The 18400-nt window shown below is 52.5% G+C and overlaps 1 protein-coding gene across 2 annotated transcripts in view; it reads right to left on the bottom strand.

Annotated features, from left to right (window-relative positions):
• Positions 1–981: 981 nt before the first annotated feature.
• The window catches only part of adcy9a (adenylate cyclase 9a), a 37052-nt gene continuing 19633 nt past the window's right edge, over positions 982–18400 (bottom strand). For both annotated transcript variants that reach the window (XM_066689961.1, XM_066689962.1), the window contains 9 exons: positions 10812–10993; positions 10187–10294; positions 9784–10004; positions 9569–9671; positions 8579–8787; positions 8262–8421; positions 7965–8113; positions 7703–7738; positions 982–7403 (listed from right to left, as the gene is read on the bottom strand). In XM_066689961.1, coding sequence (XP_066546058.1) covers positions 6140–7403; positions 7703–7738; positions 7965–8113; positions 8262–8421; positions 8579–8787; positions 9569–9671; positions 9784–10004; positions 10187–10294; positions 10812–10993 — 2432 coding nt within the window. In that variant the 3' untranslated portion in view covers positions 982–6139. The remainder of the gene's footprint in view (positions 7404–7702; positions 7739–7964; positions 8114–8261; positions 8422–8578; positions 8788–9568; positions 9672–9783; positions 10005–10186; positions 10295–10811; positions 10994–18400) is intronic.

Below are 18400 nucleotides of genomic sequence, written 5' to 3'. Positions count from 1 at the left end.
CATACAGGATACATCATGAGTGTTCTGTGCAAACGTATACAGACGTGTTTATAAACGGTGTGTGTTGGTAGTGTGCACGACAATAGCTAATGTACTGGTTAAAACAAAACAAGACACGAACACGGACTCACACTCTTTGGCGTTCTGCACATCAGTCTCTACACAGCATGGGAGACTACACACGCTCTTTCATGTTATTATAATGGATTGTAGGAACATATTTTGTGGAAACACCAGATTTCTCAGGCAACCTATCTACGGTCACGGTCGCGTTGCCACACGCCATCCATGTCTTCTGCACGAGTTTCACCGGATCTAGCGAAGGGCAGTGGCAGCCCCTCACACTACACCTATGACATACGATCAGTTACAGACTGCTAGTAGTAGGTCAAAGATAATAAGTGGATTTTCATTCTTATTTTTTTAAATCAATAAATCTATTTACATATATAGCTTAATATTTCACAGACACTTTGTTTCTCCTCTCTAAACTTTTTTAAACCTCGGTTTGACCACACAACTATGGCGCAGTATTTACAGATGCAAGGTCTTGAGGATAGCCTTGTATTTATTGATTTACTTGGTAATTAAGTGTTAGGTAACGGGGTGCACGTCAGGTCACGGGCTCCAGGCACAGAGCATGACTGCGGTTGTGGTGCTGCTGCCGTTTGCCTGCAGCCAGAGACATCTATTGCCCACAATGCAGACTGGCGCCTTGGTCTGGCGTTGTCCAGATCTCGTGGTGACCTGTGCTTTTTCCATTGCTCCCAGCTGTAGCGGTTAAGTCTTGGCGAGAGCAGCAGTGGCCAGTAAAACAGGAGGGCAGATCGAACCCAAGGTTTGCCCAAGACTTGTGCAATATCACCAGCCGTCTATTGCCCTTCATTGCTGTTGCTGGTGGAGGAACACGTGGCTCTGATTTCTTAGAGGACGAGGGCGCTGCTCAAACACACAGAAACTGAATTCCTGAGGCCTTGTCTGATACGAGGGAAATCCTCCTCAGACAAGATGCATCTGTTCACAAACAAACACAAAACCACAACAGCAACTGAAAAGTACCACACCATCCAACAGCAGGAGCACAGAGAGGTCCTGGCCAGCGTCGCCTTTTTCATTTAAAAAACAAAACAAAAAAAATCCCTTCTTTAAATTTGACTACATTCTTTACTGAACGCTTTGTTTTTCTCTGGGGCACAAACATCCCTTTTTTAAGTCACATGTCTGAGTTCCAAAGGCTCTGTCAGTTTCCTTATACTTCGTGTGCCGGCCCTGGCTGTGTGGCTTGGGTACTGGGGGGGGGGTTCGCTGTAGTAAGGACAGCAGCTCTGTGGGTTTAATCAAGGTTTCCATGCCAGGGATGGCTGAGAGACATTCAACAACAACAACAACAACAACAACAACAACACAAAGCATGGAAAACGTGCTCATGTACATCTTATAACCCTGTTCACTCAACATCACACCCACCCACTGCTCCTCCAATGGCAGAATGCATTCTGAGTGATCAACACTGGACACGACGAGACACAAAGCCCTGATGCATTCCTGCTGCAATGACAGCACACACAACGACGGCACGGCGCGAGGGCAGGTCGCATGACGCAGGCAGTCACCCATCCTGCGCAGCCAAACGCATTCCTTCCAGCCAGTCCGCAGGCGCTACAGAGGGGCAATCTTCATTGGAGCCACTGAGATTTCCACAATAGGACATTCACCCTGGGCTTCTGCACGCTTCAGTCAAGACTTCCAACATCTCTGGCAAATTCCACCTGTCTGACATGCGTGTCTTCCCATGACACTCCGTCTCCCCTTGCAGACACCGCTCTCAGGTGCTGCTGTAGAGGTTATCGAGCCCGTCCGGGTCCACTGAAAAGACGTGCAACAACACTGCTGGTAAAACATTCAAACAATCATTAATTCGGAGAACTCTTTCTTTAAGCGTTCAATGATTTAGACTGGGTTACGGTGTCTGTGTTGCTCATCCTGACCATCCGACTTGGCCGAGTGCGGATTATTTGCTTCAGTTCCTGTTTGCAGTACGGCAAGAAAACAGGATTTTCCCTTTTCATTTGTTTTTCTTTTTCGGGTGGATTTTGAAGCCGCGATCCAGGGCAGCTCCAGAGGAGGCGGTTCCCAGCGACAACGTACCCGACGCGCCACTCTGCGCTCCCGATGTGTAACTAGCGCGTCCCTGGCACTCTTCCAACCCATCCGTCTAGTCATCCCTTTCTCTTATTTGGGTGTTTCTAAATTCTCTGTGGAGTGGAGAGAGGAAGACCACCTCACTGGACACACGGCCGGGGATTATGGGAGCTGTGCACCCCGGCCCATCAACCTTGTTCACCAGCAACATGTGTCTGCGTGTGTGTCTGTGTGTGTGCGTCTGCATGTGCGTCTGCGTGTGTGCATCTGCGTGTGTGCATCTGCGTGACGGCACCCCTGTGTGGAAGAGGACCCAGGTGAGAAGACAATTCTGAGGACCACCCCTAGTTTGTAAGCAAGGCCGCACGCAGTCCAGACCTCAACCTTTTCTCAGTTTTTACAGCGCAAGGTTTCAGGCATGTATTTATGCATGTATGTAGGGTTGTGTGCTCCATGAGAAAGAGTCCCCCCGCTTTGGCTAATCTATTCACAGACACCCTTGAGTGACACACAAGGCTTGATTATTGCATCACGACAATCTAAAAATCAAATGAACCCCCCTCCCCTGTTCTATACATTACAAAACAATACTTCGGTATTAATTTTTTTTTTCCGGATGCTCAAATTCCTTTCGACTATGGAGTGATGTATAGCATGTGCGCTTATCTGGAGCCACATACACGCACACGCTACAGACAGAATGAAGTGCACCATGAAAATACATCTTGAATAAAAAATATAAATTAAAAAAAGTGCAACCAAGATCTGTTGTATAAAAATGCACAGTGCTCGAATTCATATAAAACAGGTCTGAAGATGAAAGAATCAGGTAAAAAAAATATATCTATTTACATATATATATATATATATATATATATATATATATATATATATATATACACACATACATACATACACACACACACGTATGTTTATATATATATTACTGTATGAATGCGTAAAGGAGCATCAAGGATAAATTCATGAGAAAAGGTTTCATTCCAAATCAAACTAACAAAGGCACTGGTATTTCATGGTGGCCACCTCTTATAGTTGACAAGTGGGTTAAAATGATCACTTTCACACAAAACACACAGACAATAAAAGGACGTCCTCTAAACTGTAATATGAATTGAATATGTACATGTTTTGAAATACCTGAGCTGGGCCCAGGTGGGGGTCTAGAAACAAAAACAGAAATCGCCAACAACGCCTCGCTCTGCAGAACGGATGAGAACGATGGCAGGACCACAGGAGCTCCGGGTTCGACTCTATTCTAAGGCTCCAGACGAGAAATTGGCCTGATTATCACCAGCAGGGAACAGCCGTTCTGGCTTCTCGATAACTCCTCATTGTCAAACGTTTACCAGCGACGCAGCACCAGGAGAAGACGAGCGGGTCACACAAGGGCCCCGATCGGAGGTCAAGTGCTCACCACGTGTGTAACTCCGCATCTGAAGACTGCATAAACAAACGCAAGTGTCTGTATGTGTGGACGCAAACACATACGATTCATGGTCCGACTCGCAGGCCTCGTCTCTCGAGTCGCTGTTTACTGGAGCCGTCATCAGCAAACTCGGGATGTTGCCAGAGGACACGCCCTGCTCCTGCTCCCTGCAACGGCACGGTTGAGACTGCACGGCACGGCGGGGGAGATGCACGAAGAAACAAAGAAATAATTAAGAAATAAAACACGTTTGTGGCCAAGAGACAAGCTAAACGCATCCCAAATATAAGATGGGGACAACCAGGAAAACATTGCTATACGCAGTTCTCCAATGGGGTTCGATGCTCTACACGTGAACCTATTCAGTTGAAAGATGATTGTTTTTCCGTATCTGATTTTAGAACGGATTTAACTGACCCTCTCCTCCGCAGTTATTCAACCCAATACCCCAACGCACTGCCCTCTCTCTCCTACCCCGAACCCCCTACATACCCTGCACCGAGCCGAGGGGCTCACAGGGCGAACCGGGAGCCCGTCAGCTGGTGGTGCCCTAGCTGACACTGGCAGCTCTTGCAGGATCAAAGGCGGGTCCCGACTGGAGCAGCCGAGCGTGGATTGGGTCCCCCTGCTGTGCATTCTGGGAGGGGAGATGCCATAGGAGGAACCGCCCGTCTGTAGTCAGAGGCTGCGTGACACTCAGACGGGTACACGGGTGCCGAGAGCTGCAGTCCTGGGCTTTTGTGCTTTCTGGCCCGGGACAGCGGTCCAGCTGTTGGGGCCCAGACTGCTCTGCTGGGGCCGTGGAGACGGTACAGAAACCACATGCTGGTACAGTCAGGTTATACGAATGAAATCTAAAACATGACTAATAATCATCAGCATAATCACAAAACAGATCATATCAAACGAGAATGCAGTGGGTAACTTTGCACACAGAGACTAAAGTGGCACAAACATTGAGGAGCGCGCGACACTGGACCCGCTGAGGGGTGGGCGGTGTACAGATTGGCGCACACACGGATTAGGTTCTGAATAGGGGGCAGTATTGCTTTGTCACGGGCCTGGACTAACAGTGGAGTCCCCCCGCCCCCCAGTCCCGCAGCTCTGTGGGAGACGGAGCGGACCTGAGGGTCACCATCGCAGGTGACGGCCACTCGCTGCTCCACAATCCTGTCGCGCTGCTCGTGCTTGGTATCGGGGGGCACAGACACCCGCCCCAATCGCCTTCTCTCCGTCCCGTCCGCTTCAAAACCACGCCCTGCCTCGTCACTTCCCATGAACCCGATTTCCCTCCCAACGCACCGGCGACTCTATGACCGCCAGCCGCAGCTCGACGGCACTCCTGACCAGAAAGACAAAGTGCAAAGTTCCTCGCTAGATCTTCACCGCGGCAGCCTTTCCTCTCGGCACTCTCAGACATCCTGAAATTCCCCCAGCACTGATAAAGCTGCCCACCCTGGCAACCGACCTCCATCCTGACAGATCAAGTGACACAGTGAGATTTGGCCGAGGTTCCTCTGTACTCCATAAAACACAGGTGAACGCCGGCTGCACACACAGACCTCTCTCTCTCGCTCTCTCGCTCTCTTGCTCTCGCTTGCTGGGAAAGGTATCTTATTGCAAAAAACAAAAGTCATTAATTCACGAGCCATAGGACCTTCTAGTTTCAGAATCAACCACCTCCCCACTGAAGACGGTTCGGCTAAAACACACTTGACATTCCAAAATAAACCTCCCCAGAATAAAACCCCAAAGAAATACTGCAATCGACCACAACCTCCCCCATACAATCTTTTGGCTTTTGGAGTTAGAGCACGGACAAGGACAAGAAGCGCTGTCTCAGAGCGCAGCGCGAATAGAAAACCGATGGTTCTTTTACGGTCCGACCGAGTCGCCCCAGGACGCCCTTCCCAGAATTCCCTGTTCTTCCCATGATGCACTGCTGGCAATTTCCCACATCAGTCCATGTTTTTCTGTTTTTGTTTGCTTGTAAATACCATTGCTGGAATTCAAAAAATATATATAGGATAAAATAATAATAATAATAATAATAATAATAATAATAATAATAATAATAATAATTGCATTAGCCAAAAATAAAGTGTTTGTGACAAAATTATAACCACAGCTTCTCCCGTAGTCTGCTTTGTACAATCCATGCTCAGAGCATGTTTTCCACTTCGATTGGTTCGATTTATTTCCCTTCTACCCCAGTATCTCATCGTCCGAGACGTCACTTCCCTTTTTATTTGTATGTTTCCTGAAGGCACTTAATCAAAATAAAGCCCCAAGGTGGTGGTACAATTCAGAGACCTGAAAGAGCGAGGGGCTGATTGGAAAACTCGAGCCCCCCACCCCAGTCTCTACACTTCCCTTACTGTGATCCACACAGCGCCCCCCCCTGTGAAAATATAAGCCAAAAAAAACACAAAAAATCCCAAAACAAAACAGTCAAAAAGATGGAGTGAAGAGGAAGCGGCCCCGATGGGCATGAAGCGTCTACAGGGTAGGACTGGAGCTTCTCGCACTGACGTCCCACAGCAAGAGCCATCATAGGCTGTCTGCAGGTTTGAGTCTCGTCAGTTCGCTCAGCTCCTCCTCCAGCTCCTCCTCCTGTCCCTCCTGCTTCAGGGGCCCCGTCGGGGCGGCAGGGGCCGGGGTGGAGGCTGTGGCATGAGCCGGAGCTGGCCTCGGCCCCTGGACGGGACTGGTGGCCACAGCGGCAGGGCCCTTGGGCTGGCCCAGCATGTCCTTGGCCTCAGGTGTCTCTGTAGCTCTCTGGGGGCCGCGCTCCGGTCCCTGGGTGGCGCACGTGGGCACCATGTTGGCGAGCTCGTCGGTGGGGGAGCGGCCAATGCTGCCGTCCACCTGCACGCGGATGTCGGGCGACACGGAGAGCTGGTGCTGGGGCACCATGCCGCTGTCCACGCTCTTGGGGAAGAGGAAGGTCTTCATCTGGCCCTTGCCCTTGACGTTGACCGTGCCGCGGTAGTCAAACTCGTAGCCCATCTCTTTGAGCACGCGGTGGCTCTCCTCGCTCACCTGCACGCGGCACTCCACACCCGTGGTGTCCATGCGGCTGGCGATGTTCACCGTGTCACCCCAGATGTCGTACAGCAGCTTGGTGGTGCCGATGACGCCGGCGGTCAGTGGCCCGTGGTTGAAGCCGATGCGCAGCTTGAAGTTGAACCACAGCATGTCCTTGTTGAAGTCGTCCACCACGCGCATCATCTCCATGGCGAAGTCGAACAGCGTGCGCAGGTGCCCGTGGGGGTGGGCACTGTCCTGGCACTGCGAGGCGTTCAGGCCCGAGGCGGCCATGTAGGTGGCGCCAATGGTCTTGATCTTCTCGATGTTGTTGAAGGCCGGCTTGCGCAGCAGCTCGTCGAAGTCTCCGATCAGCTCGTTCAGGACCCGGTAGCACTCCTTGCCGCCCTCGTAGTTCTCCTCGTAGAACTCGCTGAAGTTGACGATGCTGGCGAAGATCACGCCCACGTTGTCGTGGTTCTTGGAGTAGCTCTGCGTGACCTTCAGCTGCTCCGACACGTGCACAGGGATGATGTTGCGCAGCAGCCAGTCCGCCTGGTCCCGCATGTTCTGGATCTTGATGCGGTGCTGGTCGGCCTCCACGTTGCCGTGGTAGTGCAGCCGGTAGCTCACCTCGAACTCGCGGTTCAGGAACCACACCAGCAGCAGCAGCAGGAAGAACGCCAGGATGGCCTCCGGGCCGATCAGGTCCTGTGGTCTTGTCCCAGCCCCAGCGTCCGGCCCCGTCTCCGTCCCCTCGGCTGTGGAGCCGTTAGTGGAGTCGAACCTAAACGAGAGAGAGGGAGAGAGAGGGAGAGGATTAGTGCGCTGCAGGTGCACACAGACTGCCAGATGCAGAGTGTTTGACATATTGGGAGAAGAACTCACTGCAGTCTACAAGTCTGTGTAAGGAATTTCATTTGGAGCTCTGAAGATTAATTGAAAAGTAAAGTAACTTCACTGCGATACCGTCAGCCTTGGGGGCAGCACAGAGGTTTGTATCAGGGCTGTGGGGTATCCCATACGCATTAAGCTTTATCTCAAAGTCCTTCTACTTCTCTGGTAACTGGAAAAGACGACACCTACCCTGAAAATGTCTCCGTTGCCGGTGTCAGGGAGGAGCTGAAAAACAGAGAAGACCCCTCAGACTCAGCCGTGGGCTTTGCCAACATAAACAGCACGCGCGTTCCCTCGGCCAGAGACTCTCCAGACTGTGTGGGGACCGGCCCTCACCTTCACCCCCGGGTGTCTGAGCTCAGTGTGAGACACAGGACTACACTGCAATCCCCCCCACAAGCCGCGTCCGTCCCTGCAAGTGTGCGACTCCCCGCCGTCACGGCCGACTTACTGGTGAGCGCAGAGCGGCGCGTAGAGCAGGACCAGCAGCAGGGCGCCCACCGCCGTGGCCAGGGCCGAGCGCATCCAGAAGCTCAGCTGGCAGAAGTTGCAGTAGTGGATGATGGCGATGGTGGCAGCGCAGCAGAGGAACATGGTGAACTGAGGAGCGGACAAGAGGACAGGACTGAGGGGTCAGAGAGCAGTGCTGAGTGTACACACACACACACAGTTCAGGTCAGTTCAGGTCTCTGGTTCTGGTGTCACACCTCTGACCCATTCGAGCTCCGCTGGGCTGGCTGGCACTCACCTGGATGGACAGGTGGAAGGGGCAGGTGATGTGGGTGAAGACAGAGAGGGCAGGCAGCGAGATCAGCCCGGCCCCGATCAGGTGCCGCGGCACGGAGCCCGAGATCGCCAGCAGCAGCCGCCGGGTGCAGCTCATGACGCTGTCCAGGTAAAACGCCATCCTGGGGGGGGGGGGCGACAAAAGCGAGCCAGGGGGCCGCGGTCAGGAAACGCAGAGCCAGGGGCCGGCTATAGTTCATCCCAGCATTCCCTCTGCTTCCCACGATGCACTGCTGGCACTGCCTGAAATCCCCCCCCAGAGATGAATGAGCCCCTTACCGTACGGACAGCCCCAGGGAGACGCCCTCCAGCAGCACGGCCAGCACGCACACGGCGATGGCAGCGGGGGGCGGCGGGGGGCCAGAGATGCAGGGCCGCAGGAAGCAGGCCACCGTGAGGGCGAGGAACACAGCCGAGGACAGCAATATGTCCAGGAAGGAGCTGAACGTGGGGCTGGCGAAGGTCTGCACTGGAGCCCTGGTCTTAACCTGAGGGAGAGGGAGAGAGGGAGAGAGGGAGAGAGAGAGGGAGAGGGAGAGAGAGAGGGAGGGAGGGCTTAGTTTTAAATTCCAATCAGTAGGCACCGTTCCGGCCAGAGAGGTTTCCGACTCGCACTCCAAGTTACGGATTATATTTTGTTTATGCTATTTGTGTCAAACTAATTTCTATCAAAAACAACACGTGATCCACAGGGACAAATCACTATGCAAGAGGGCTCCCGGCCAGAACTCTCTCCTCTCCTCTTTTCTCTTTCTTTACTCTTGTGGGCCCGGCTCCCTTCCTCCCTCACACCCCGTCTGCAGTACACCGAGCAGGAGCAAGGGGGTGAAAGTGAAAATACAATACAGTTCAACACATCATAACTAGATAACCACTGTAGATCGACCTTAATAGAAACATTGCTCAGTGTTAGGCTAATTGATTGGCATCTCTGATTTTTAAATTTTGACAGACTGGGAACATGTGGAAGGTACTGATTAAGTCTCCCTTCAACACTGCAAATGAAGCGTCGAAGTCTAAAGCCAATGCCAGCTGTATTTCTGCCACATGACCAGCAGAGGGCAGTCCAGCCCAACAGTACCGTCCCCCCGTCAGCTGTGAGGCCAAGCCACCGCAGAGCCACGGACGGCAGGACTGCCTGCGTCGGTCCAGCAGCGGCCAGCGCCGGGCTCGGGGAGACACAGACCCCGACTGCCGGGCCCAAGACGGCGTCCCAAAACCCCCCCGCGTGCGGCCGGGGACGGAGACGGAGACGGGACAGACACGCACCTCCTCCTTGTAGCTGGCCCGGTACGCCGACTCCAGGGTCTTCTCCAGGAAGTTGAGGCTGAGCTTGTTGATGGGCGGCTTGAAGAAGTAATCCTTCATCAGACTGGGAGGCAGCGAGAGGGAGAGAGGGAGAGAGAGTTGAGTCTTGTGGAACGCCTCAGCGAGCCCCGGAACGCGGCACCACGTCTGCAGGCCCGTTCAGGCCCGGCCCTCACCTGTCCTCCTTGATGACGTCCACGAAGTGCGCGTCGCTCCTCTCCCGGAAGTTCTTGGAGCGCAGCGGGATGAGGGCCGAGTGGTCCATGCTGACCACGCCCCACTTCTTCTCCTTCTCCTGCAGCATCTCGCACAGGGACGTCTGGCTGTTGGTCAGCTTGTCCTCCGGGGGCGGGCTCAGCAGGCCGTTCTGGGCCTTGGCGCTCCGGCCCGGCAGAACCTGGGTGGACACGCCAGATCAGTTTTGGTAAACGCCTGGTCACAGCCACACAGCAGGCTATTTTCCAGCCAATTCTGTGAAGTGGCTGAAGACCTTCAAGCTTCTCCAATACAGTTCAAATAAAATATTTTCTCCATTAAGTAAATGGACAGAAAGCTTCTGACACACCATCAGGGGCGTACCTTGGCGTTGTTCTTGTGCTCCTCTTGGCACCCGTTCTGCACGGCGCCGTCATCCACAGGGACCTCACAGCTGGGCATCGGGTCCACGCTGCAGGACGGGCAGGGTGGCTGCAAACCAGGGAGAGAGGTCCCATTAGCCACCGAGCTGGAGGCACAGGGCGCCCCAGCGGCTCTGCTGACCAGGGGCATTCACTGCAGTCGCTAGGAGACTGCGGGCAGACCGCTCGGTGCCGGGGGACGCATCATTAGTTTGATCTGGTGGGGGGGTGCTGCCCCACAGCAGGCCCTGCCTCCTCCCCTCTGAAATAGCAGCATTAACGAGGCCCCCGGCTCAGCCCACGGCTCGGCCCCAGGCAGTGAGCTGACAGGCCCTGCGTCACTGCGTCTAATTGGTGCTTTCATGGTGTGGAGAGACACAAGATTAACACGAACAACAGTGCGATATGAGTTCCTTTAAATCTCCTTTTTATGGTTTATGTTTTACTAACCAAGACACAGTTCAGCATTATATTTCAGAGTGCGGTGTTGTCGAGCGTTGGTGCTGTGTGTGTTTAATGCTGTGCTGTGTTGAGCTGCGGTGCCAAGGGTGGTGCTGTGTCAGTGAGCGTGCGGTGATGACACTGACCTTGGCTCTGTCGGCTGGGCCGCAGGGGAGCGTGCCGCCAGGTGTGGGGGCAGGGTCGGGGGTCTGTGCCCTGGAAGCCGTTGGCAGCCCGTCCCCAGGGTCCTGCCCTGCCGGGCCCAGCTGGGAGCAGCTGCACTGCGATGGCTCGGCACGCCGGCCCGAGATCAGGTAGGTCTTCAGCCCTGAAATGGACAGAGGACACAGGACATCAGGAAGGGACACCACAGGACAGCTCCCAATCACAAACCATACGGCCCCCGGCACGAACAGCGGGAGAGCACTGACTGTTCACAACTTACTTCTGCAGGTACTGGATAAGACACATTTGGGAACAATCCATCATAAAGACAAATAGAACTGAGAGAGAGAGGGAACAACCAAGACAAGAAATGCTAGAGATATTTTAAGCAAGTGTAATAAAGAGTAATAGATATTTGTACACAGCTCTGATGTGAGGAAGGGCCTCTTGCTGGTTTGCAGTTTTCACCTGTAGAAACGGCGCCCAAAGAGCGGTCCGTGAAACTGTACAGTAACAAAAGCCCAGCAAACCCCAGCAAACCCCAGCAAACCCGCGTCAGTAAACCTAGCCTTCCAAAGAGCGGCCGCACAGACCACACAGGGACGCCCGCGCCAGCCGGCCAGAACCGGACAGTCCATCGTCACCAGCGTCCTACAAAGGAACGTGACGAGCGGCGAGCGCACGCTACAAGCCACAGCGCTGCTTTGCATGAGCAGATATTTCTGTCCATTTAAAAACATTTGACTTTGCCAACAGAAAGCGAACATTAAAAAAACAAGTCTATCAGCTCTGCGTATCAGCCTGAACACCGGCCTGGCACCGTCAAGGCTGCACTTTCAGGAACACTTTCTAAAGGAATGCCTCTCTGCTCTTATCTGCAGCTCCAGCTCAGAGACGAGTCGAGAGGCAGCGGACGCAAGACGGCCCGGACAGTGGGGCAGGGAAGGAAGTCCTACAGCAACTTTCCCTCTAATGAGGAATTCACATTTAAAGTGTCACCTCTCCTGTCTCCAGCTGCGGCCCTATGGAAGGGGCTGACTGGTGCCCCCTCACCCGCCGTGGTAGGTGGCTGTATACCGGGCCACTGGGGGGCTGTGTGCCGAGTCGATCCAGCGCGTCTCCCTTGTGAGGGCGTGTTGTTGCGGTGCAGGACAAGCGCAGGGAGACAGAGACACAAACACAGCAGTGTTGTCCAGAGCTCATTTGCATAGAGACTTGACCGCGGTGGCAGACGCTGTATTTGCATGCTGAATAGTGTTCACTCTGCCTGCGCCTACCTGGATGTGTATTTCCTGGTCGGGGAGGGGGGGACGACATCCCGGGAGTCTCTACTTCACAGAGCACACAGTGAGAGAGCACATGGCACATGCCAATCACGGGCTCGCAGTCGGGGGGCGAGCCTGCCCAGGTAATTGGCACGCTCTCTCTGGGGGCTTTAGCTCGAAGAGCCCAGACAAGTAATTAGTGTCATAAACACAGGATATGAACCATCCTGCTGAAAAGTCGTTAACTTTATGCTCCTGTCCCTCAGAGCCCCTGCTTTAAACCCGCGCTGATTGTCTGCCAGCAGCACAAGCTCCCGGCTCACTGCAGAGACGGGCACCACACTGCGCAGCGGGGGCCGAGCAAGGGGTCCGTGCATTTCACACGCTTTCTATCTTTTAAAAATACATCCTTCAATAAACTACAAATGCAGGTCAAGAGATTCATAGACAGAGAGAGACTGATTTCCTGCCAGGGTTTAATGCTCTTCCGTGCAAAAAAAAGTCCTTGAAACCTTTAGTACGAGTCTTTTTTTGTGTATTTTTTCATTCCATATTTTGCATAAATAGTACTGAACACAATCATGATCGATTCTCCATTTGCACCGCATGCAAACGTTGGCCCACGTCTGACCTTCCAGCTACTCTCACTTACACAAAGACACACAATGTGCAAAGCCATGAGCAGAACTTGGAGCCACAGGAGACATGAAGGCCTCCCCAACCTCCACCTCCACCCTAGTGTTAGAGCCGGATCCTTCTAAATACGAAAGGTGCGTCAGTAAAGGGCAGCAGTCTAACCCTATTGTGGGAGAGAAAGACACCAGAGCAAGGACAAGGCCATTGAGCCCCTGAGTCCCAGCTCATTAACAGTGGCGTGTGTGTGGGGGTGTGTGAGAGAGAGAGAGAGAGAGAGAGAGGTCTGTTCACAGTGCATTCAGAGTTAGCAGGTGTACGAGACACACCCTGCTATCATGGTTTGTGTGCGTGTTGGTTTGCTTCCTTCCGCGTGCCAGTGTAAGAACCGCCCTGGCATTCATCTCAGTGCCCGGTGACTCTCTTCACACCGGTATGAGTCACCTGTCACCTGACGCCGACACAAGCACACAGCGACACCGACACCGAACCACGACAGCTACCGACTTGGATTGTGACTGCGTTGCCAAGGCAATGTTCGGGAGATTATTTAGCTGTGAACTCAATCACATTAAATCATGAATTAATGAAAAGCAGGTTGGCAACACTGTGCAGTGGGTTCATGGTGGCAGAAATCTGTCTGAAGCTGTATGTGTGACAAGGGCAGGACTGTGGTCTTTTGATTGAATTCCCGCTGGCCTGGCATAGCAAGAGCTGCTGAATAAGTCCCTGTTTTAAAGCACCACCTGAACACCTGCCTCGGGCGTCACACGGCCTGGGGGGAGAGTCGTGCCTTGTCCACAGTCCTTACACAATGCCACCATGCTGGCTTGCCATCTCCCCAGGTGCTAACTGTGCCGGAACAAGAGCGCAACACAAATGCAACGGCTTGGCAAAAGAGAGCATGAAAGGCTGTGCCATAAAAGGACAAACAATCAAACAATCTCCTTCACTTCACATAACATCAATAACGCTGCATCCTGGAAAGCCGAAGCTGGCGAGGAAGCAACAACACGAACAACTGACAAACAAACAGCCACAAAAAATATCCCACTGTGGTGCTTCTCACCCCAACGAAGGGCTCAAAGTGCGTCACGCTAACATATCAACCCATCTGTACCGAGGCCGGCCCCTCGGGAGAGCGACACGACAGCCAGTCTGTGCCAGCAGCGCACATCGCTGAGCCAGACCACCGGAATGGCCGAGAGAAGAGAATGCAACTGTAAACACTTTATCTGGGGGCCGATCTGAGGTGGAGTCAGTTTAGACAGACTATAGTATCCTGTACTGGAGTGCAGTTAAAAAAACAACACAGAAGATCTGCTACAGACCGTGCCTACTCCGCTACTTCCACTTGGAAACAGGAGAGGCCTCTCCAGCTGAGAAAGAGAGAGAGGAGTGCATGTGCGAATGCATGAGAGAGAGAGAGTGAGAGTGTGTGTGTGTGCGCGCATGTATAAGAGAGAGAGTGCGTGAGAGAGACTCCTACTGCTCTCGCCCATTAACCCCATTTCAAACCGGTGTTTCGCCAAGATCAGGCCCAGGAATCTCACAGGCCAGACACTGGAGTGCCTGTGTGGCCAATCAATGCCCAACACCCCCACCTCAGCCAAACCAAAGCTTCACACCAAGCAGTTGCGTGACAGTAACTGCGGAGTTAGCAAAGCGCACAGGGTATGTGTGTGTGTGTGTGCGAGCCTCTGTGACAGCGACCTAGTGTGTCACCTGCGGAACATGCACCTCTGCGGGGGACTGTCACTGAGTGTTAGCACCACAGCCTGTGAGTTTGCCACACAAAATGCCACCATGTCAGTGCGGATCTCAGGCCAGAGCAGCGGCTGGTCACAGATACACAGGGCAACTTGAAACCCTGCAAATAACCGGTTTAAACGGGCTGATACAGGGAGAGAAAAAGACTAACAGTACGGCTACTTCTAGCTTAAGACCTCTGCAACCATGCTACTCCACCGAAAACATGCCAGAAACTAAATCGGTGTGCATTTAAATATCTGTACCACCCTCGATAAAGCCAATCGTAGGGCCTGTGACTGAAAGGCACGTAAAACAGAACCATGAAAAAAAAAAAAATGTAATTGACCTTAACACCAGCACTTTATCGGGACTCCCTGATGCCATGCACACCTCCTTTAGGAGAATCAAGAGCATTCCCAGGCTTCCACTGGGTCTTATGCACACGTTACTTTCCAGGCTGTTGTCTCATACTCCTCCTGCATGTGGTGTCCAGATCGGTATCACAGCCACGGCAGGACAGTGCTCCCCGCCGTGCGCAACTGTCGGGAATGGCAATGACCATCTGGCCGGTGCGGGTGTCAAATCTGATTTTGGCCTCACCAAAGTGACAATATAAATGAAAATGAGCAGCACGATCTGGAGAAAAAATATACTGTATAGATGTAGGGAAAGAGAGAAATTGAATGAATCTGGGGTGCAGCAGGGTGCACAGTGCATTTGTACCACAAGGAGCGGGTTTGTATCGGGCAAACGTCGAGGAACACTTTTCCAAAACCCAGCCGTGCTGCCGCCCCCAGAGCAGGAGCTGCAGGTACACACACTGTCCTGTGCTGTATTTCCGGTGCTGTGCTGTGCTGTGGAGTTGCCTGGTGAATATCAATATCGGGAGGCAGCCCGCCCTCTCTACTCCACAATGGTGTTAATTAATTGGGGCTGTTATCTGGCGCCTTCGACTGCCAGGGGACTCACTCCCAGTCACAGAGACTTCCTCAGAGAGCACAGCTCCGTGGCAGCCACCTCCACCGCGGGACAGGACTGTCCATCACCCCGCGCACGCCACTCTCCCGGGCTCAGCGCCGCGGCACGCTCCCCAACATACCACTAATAGCTGTAATGTGTCCCCAAGGATCCTCCCAGGCGCTGCGTGTGTGTATGTGTGTGTGTATGTGTATGTGTATGTGTGTGTCTCTCTGAACAGGGACAGACTGGTAAAGGTGTTTGTCAATCTGGAATCTGATAAAACGCCACCATTTTAACCCACGGAAAGCCAGAGAGAAGCCCCGTTGTTGCTGATTGTGTTTTTCGGCTCACAGGAAGTTTACATTCTGGCAGCAAATGACAAAAAAAAAAAAAAACAGGGACACGTCCTTGCCCTCCCACACTTTGTAGCATGTGTTGTCCCAGTTTAATCTCTGTCCAATCTCCTGCCCTCCCTACGTTCATTGATGGGGGATGAATAGATCCATTCATGCCGCCTCGTCCTGCCATCCGGGACAAGAGTTATGGGCCCGAGGGCACTCTGATCATTGTGTGTCACAACAAGCTCTCATTGCCTGGCCCGGCCCGATCGATCTTGGCTCCCTTCACTCTCCACCCCGCCACAGACAGGAGCAGGCAGACCCTCGCGCCACTCACAGCAAGTCAGTCGGTCGGCGCTTGTCCTCAGGCCGTGATAAGCTCTCTCTCCCTGTAGTTCACGGTGGCTTTCCCTGCCCTTTGTGCCCTAATCCACTGCGTTCAGCACGACCGCTGGCGTTATCACACCCTGCACTTTGTCTAGCTTAACGGTGCTGTTATCAAAGGACAGACCTTTAGAACGGAGGAGGGAGAAGGAGGAGAAAGAACAGAAAAAAAAAAAAAAAAAAACTCAGCCCTGCAATCGAACGTGTCGGCCCACTCTCCGCAAAATGATTCATTCATGACTGCCGAGTGGGTGAACAAGACAAACACAGCCGGGGATGACAAGAACAGCTTTCTCTACAACGCTTTCCCTCTGCAGTCCCCCCCCCCCAAGGCCGCTGAATATACAACTACAGCACCCCCCCACACACACACACACATACCCTCTCCAGCATTGCCACACCAGTGCTGCACAGAGAGCTCCCACTCCCCCCATCCAGGTATTATGTTCTTTTTCCCCTTCACTTCCCGCTACACTTGTCCAATCCAGTATTTATGAGGCCCCTCCACTCGGCACGCTGAGTCACGGAGTCGCCCTCGCTCTCCTGAATCACTGCCTCACACAACAAGACCCCCAGCCGTCTGGGACCCCTTTATCCTTTTAAAGGAAGAGGTTTCCTTACAGGAGTGAACTGTGAACACTTGATAAGACCACCCCACACGCCCTGTAGGCCGGAAGTGCCCGCACTGGAGGTCTTGCCTTACTGGGGCTTTTATGGTTTGGTTTCACCCATTGCCTATCAGTTTATAGTGCCTTTTTGTCCACAGTACTCTTGGAATAATAACGGCGAGGACACTGAGGAAAACAGGTGTCACACAAAGTAAAAAACAAAATACGAAAGACAAATGCGTTTTTAAGCAGCTGTGGACATCCCCCAGCTTGCCCCCTGAACAGCATGAATCTGCTGAGAAGAGGACAAAGCCCCGGCGCGACGCTAATTAAACACCTCTGACCAGTCCGTGCCCGTCTGAAAAGAGCCGAGTCTCGAGGCACTGTCTGAGGAGGCAGGTTATACCCGTACAGACTGAAGACTCGCAGTAAAAACACATACACAACTCCAAATATAAAGCAGAAGGTTTTTTGGCAAGAAACCCTTTCCAGTGTTTTTTTATTTTAAAGAAAACATCACGAGGGGAAAGTAAACAAGCATGTTGGGTACCCTGCCATTTAAGGGAAACATTTAAAAGAACATCTCACAAGATAGCAAATGACTCCATTCTGGACCCCTGGCCTCCCTAGAGACTGACATTTTTTTGTGTGTTCGAGTTTGTTATTGTTTTTAAGACACTGAGATACAGCAACGCTCCTGGTTATTCTGTGAAGGGCACACTTCCACACAGATTCCTCTCCGTGTCACAGGTATCGGCTTGAGAAGACCCTTCGAACCCCAAAGAGTTGAGCACAGAGACAGAGGGGTTCCCGCTGCAGAGGGACACAATAAACCACACACTGATGTAGCGATGAAAAATGTAAAACTGCTGCCAACTGTTGTACAATAAAAGGTGGGGGGGGGGTGCAGTTCAATCAGCCCTTCCCAAATGAAACGCATATAAATAAATAAATAAATAAATAAATAAATGCCAACAGAAATTGAGTTCACATAATTAAAGCTTATGAACAAATATCTTACGATGGGAATTTTATATTCCTCCCCAGCTTCTGCGTCCCAGATACTGCCTGCGGGCTGCCAGGAAGTCTCGGGAAGGGAAGATTAAACTCCCGGAGCCTGCTGGGAGATTCAGGTGGGGGGGCATTCGGGGGCCAATGAAACGGTCTGTGAAATCGTGAACGAGGGCTATCCGGCCTCTCTCACTCTGTGTTTTCCACAAGGAGCCGTTAGAAATAAAAAAATGAACGTCTGACCTTCGTTTGTGCGTTCGCCGGGGGTTCAAACCACACTATCGTGACAGACTGCTGACGTTGACGTTCTGCGCTCATAAACGTCTCACGCGAGGAGCAGACGCTGGCACATCCAACAACCGCCTCAGATTTGAATTTAAGGGGTAGACCACCATTAAAAATGATTGCATTCATTCATTTCAAAGGTTTTGTTGTTACCAGTTTCCCCCTGACCCTTGTGACGCAGGCAGACTGAAGCGAGCCTCTCTCTCTCTCTCTCTCACACGTGTGGTTCAAGGACACGCGTGTCAAGAGCAGCTGGTAGAGGCGGTTGTGTACAGCTGTATGTTGGTCCCCGAGAGCTCAGAAAAAAGTCCCAGTACAAATCAGACTTTTCCGA

The sequence above is a fragment of the Amia ocellicauda genome, chromosome 17 (genome assembly GCF_036373705.1).
Source record: "Amia ocellicauda isolate fAmiCal2 chromosome 17, fAmiCal2.hap1, whole genome shotgun sequence".
In the NCBI taxonomy this organism is placed as follows: Eukaryota; Metazoa; Chordata; class Actinopteri; order Amiiformes; family Amiidae; genus Amia; species Amia ocellicauda.
The sequence above is the reverse complement of the archived record's forward strand: the minus strand, read 5'-3'. Positions and strand labels throughout refer to the sequence as shown.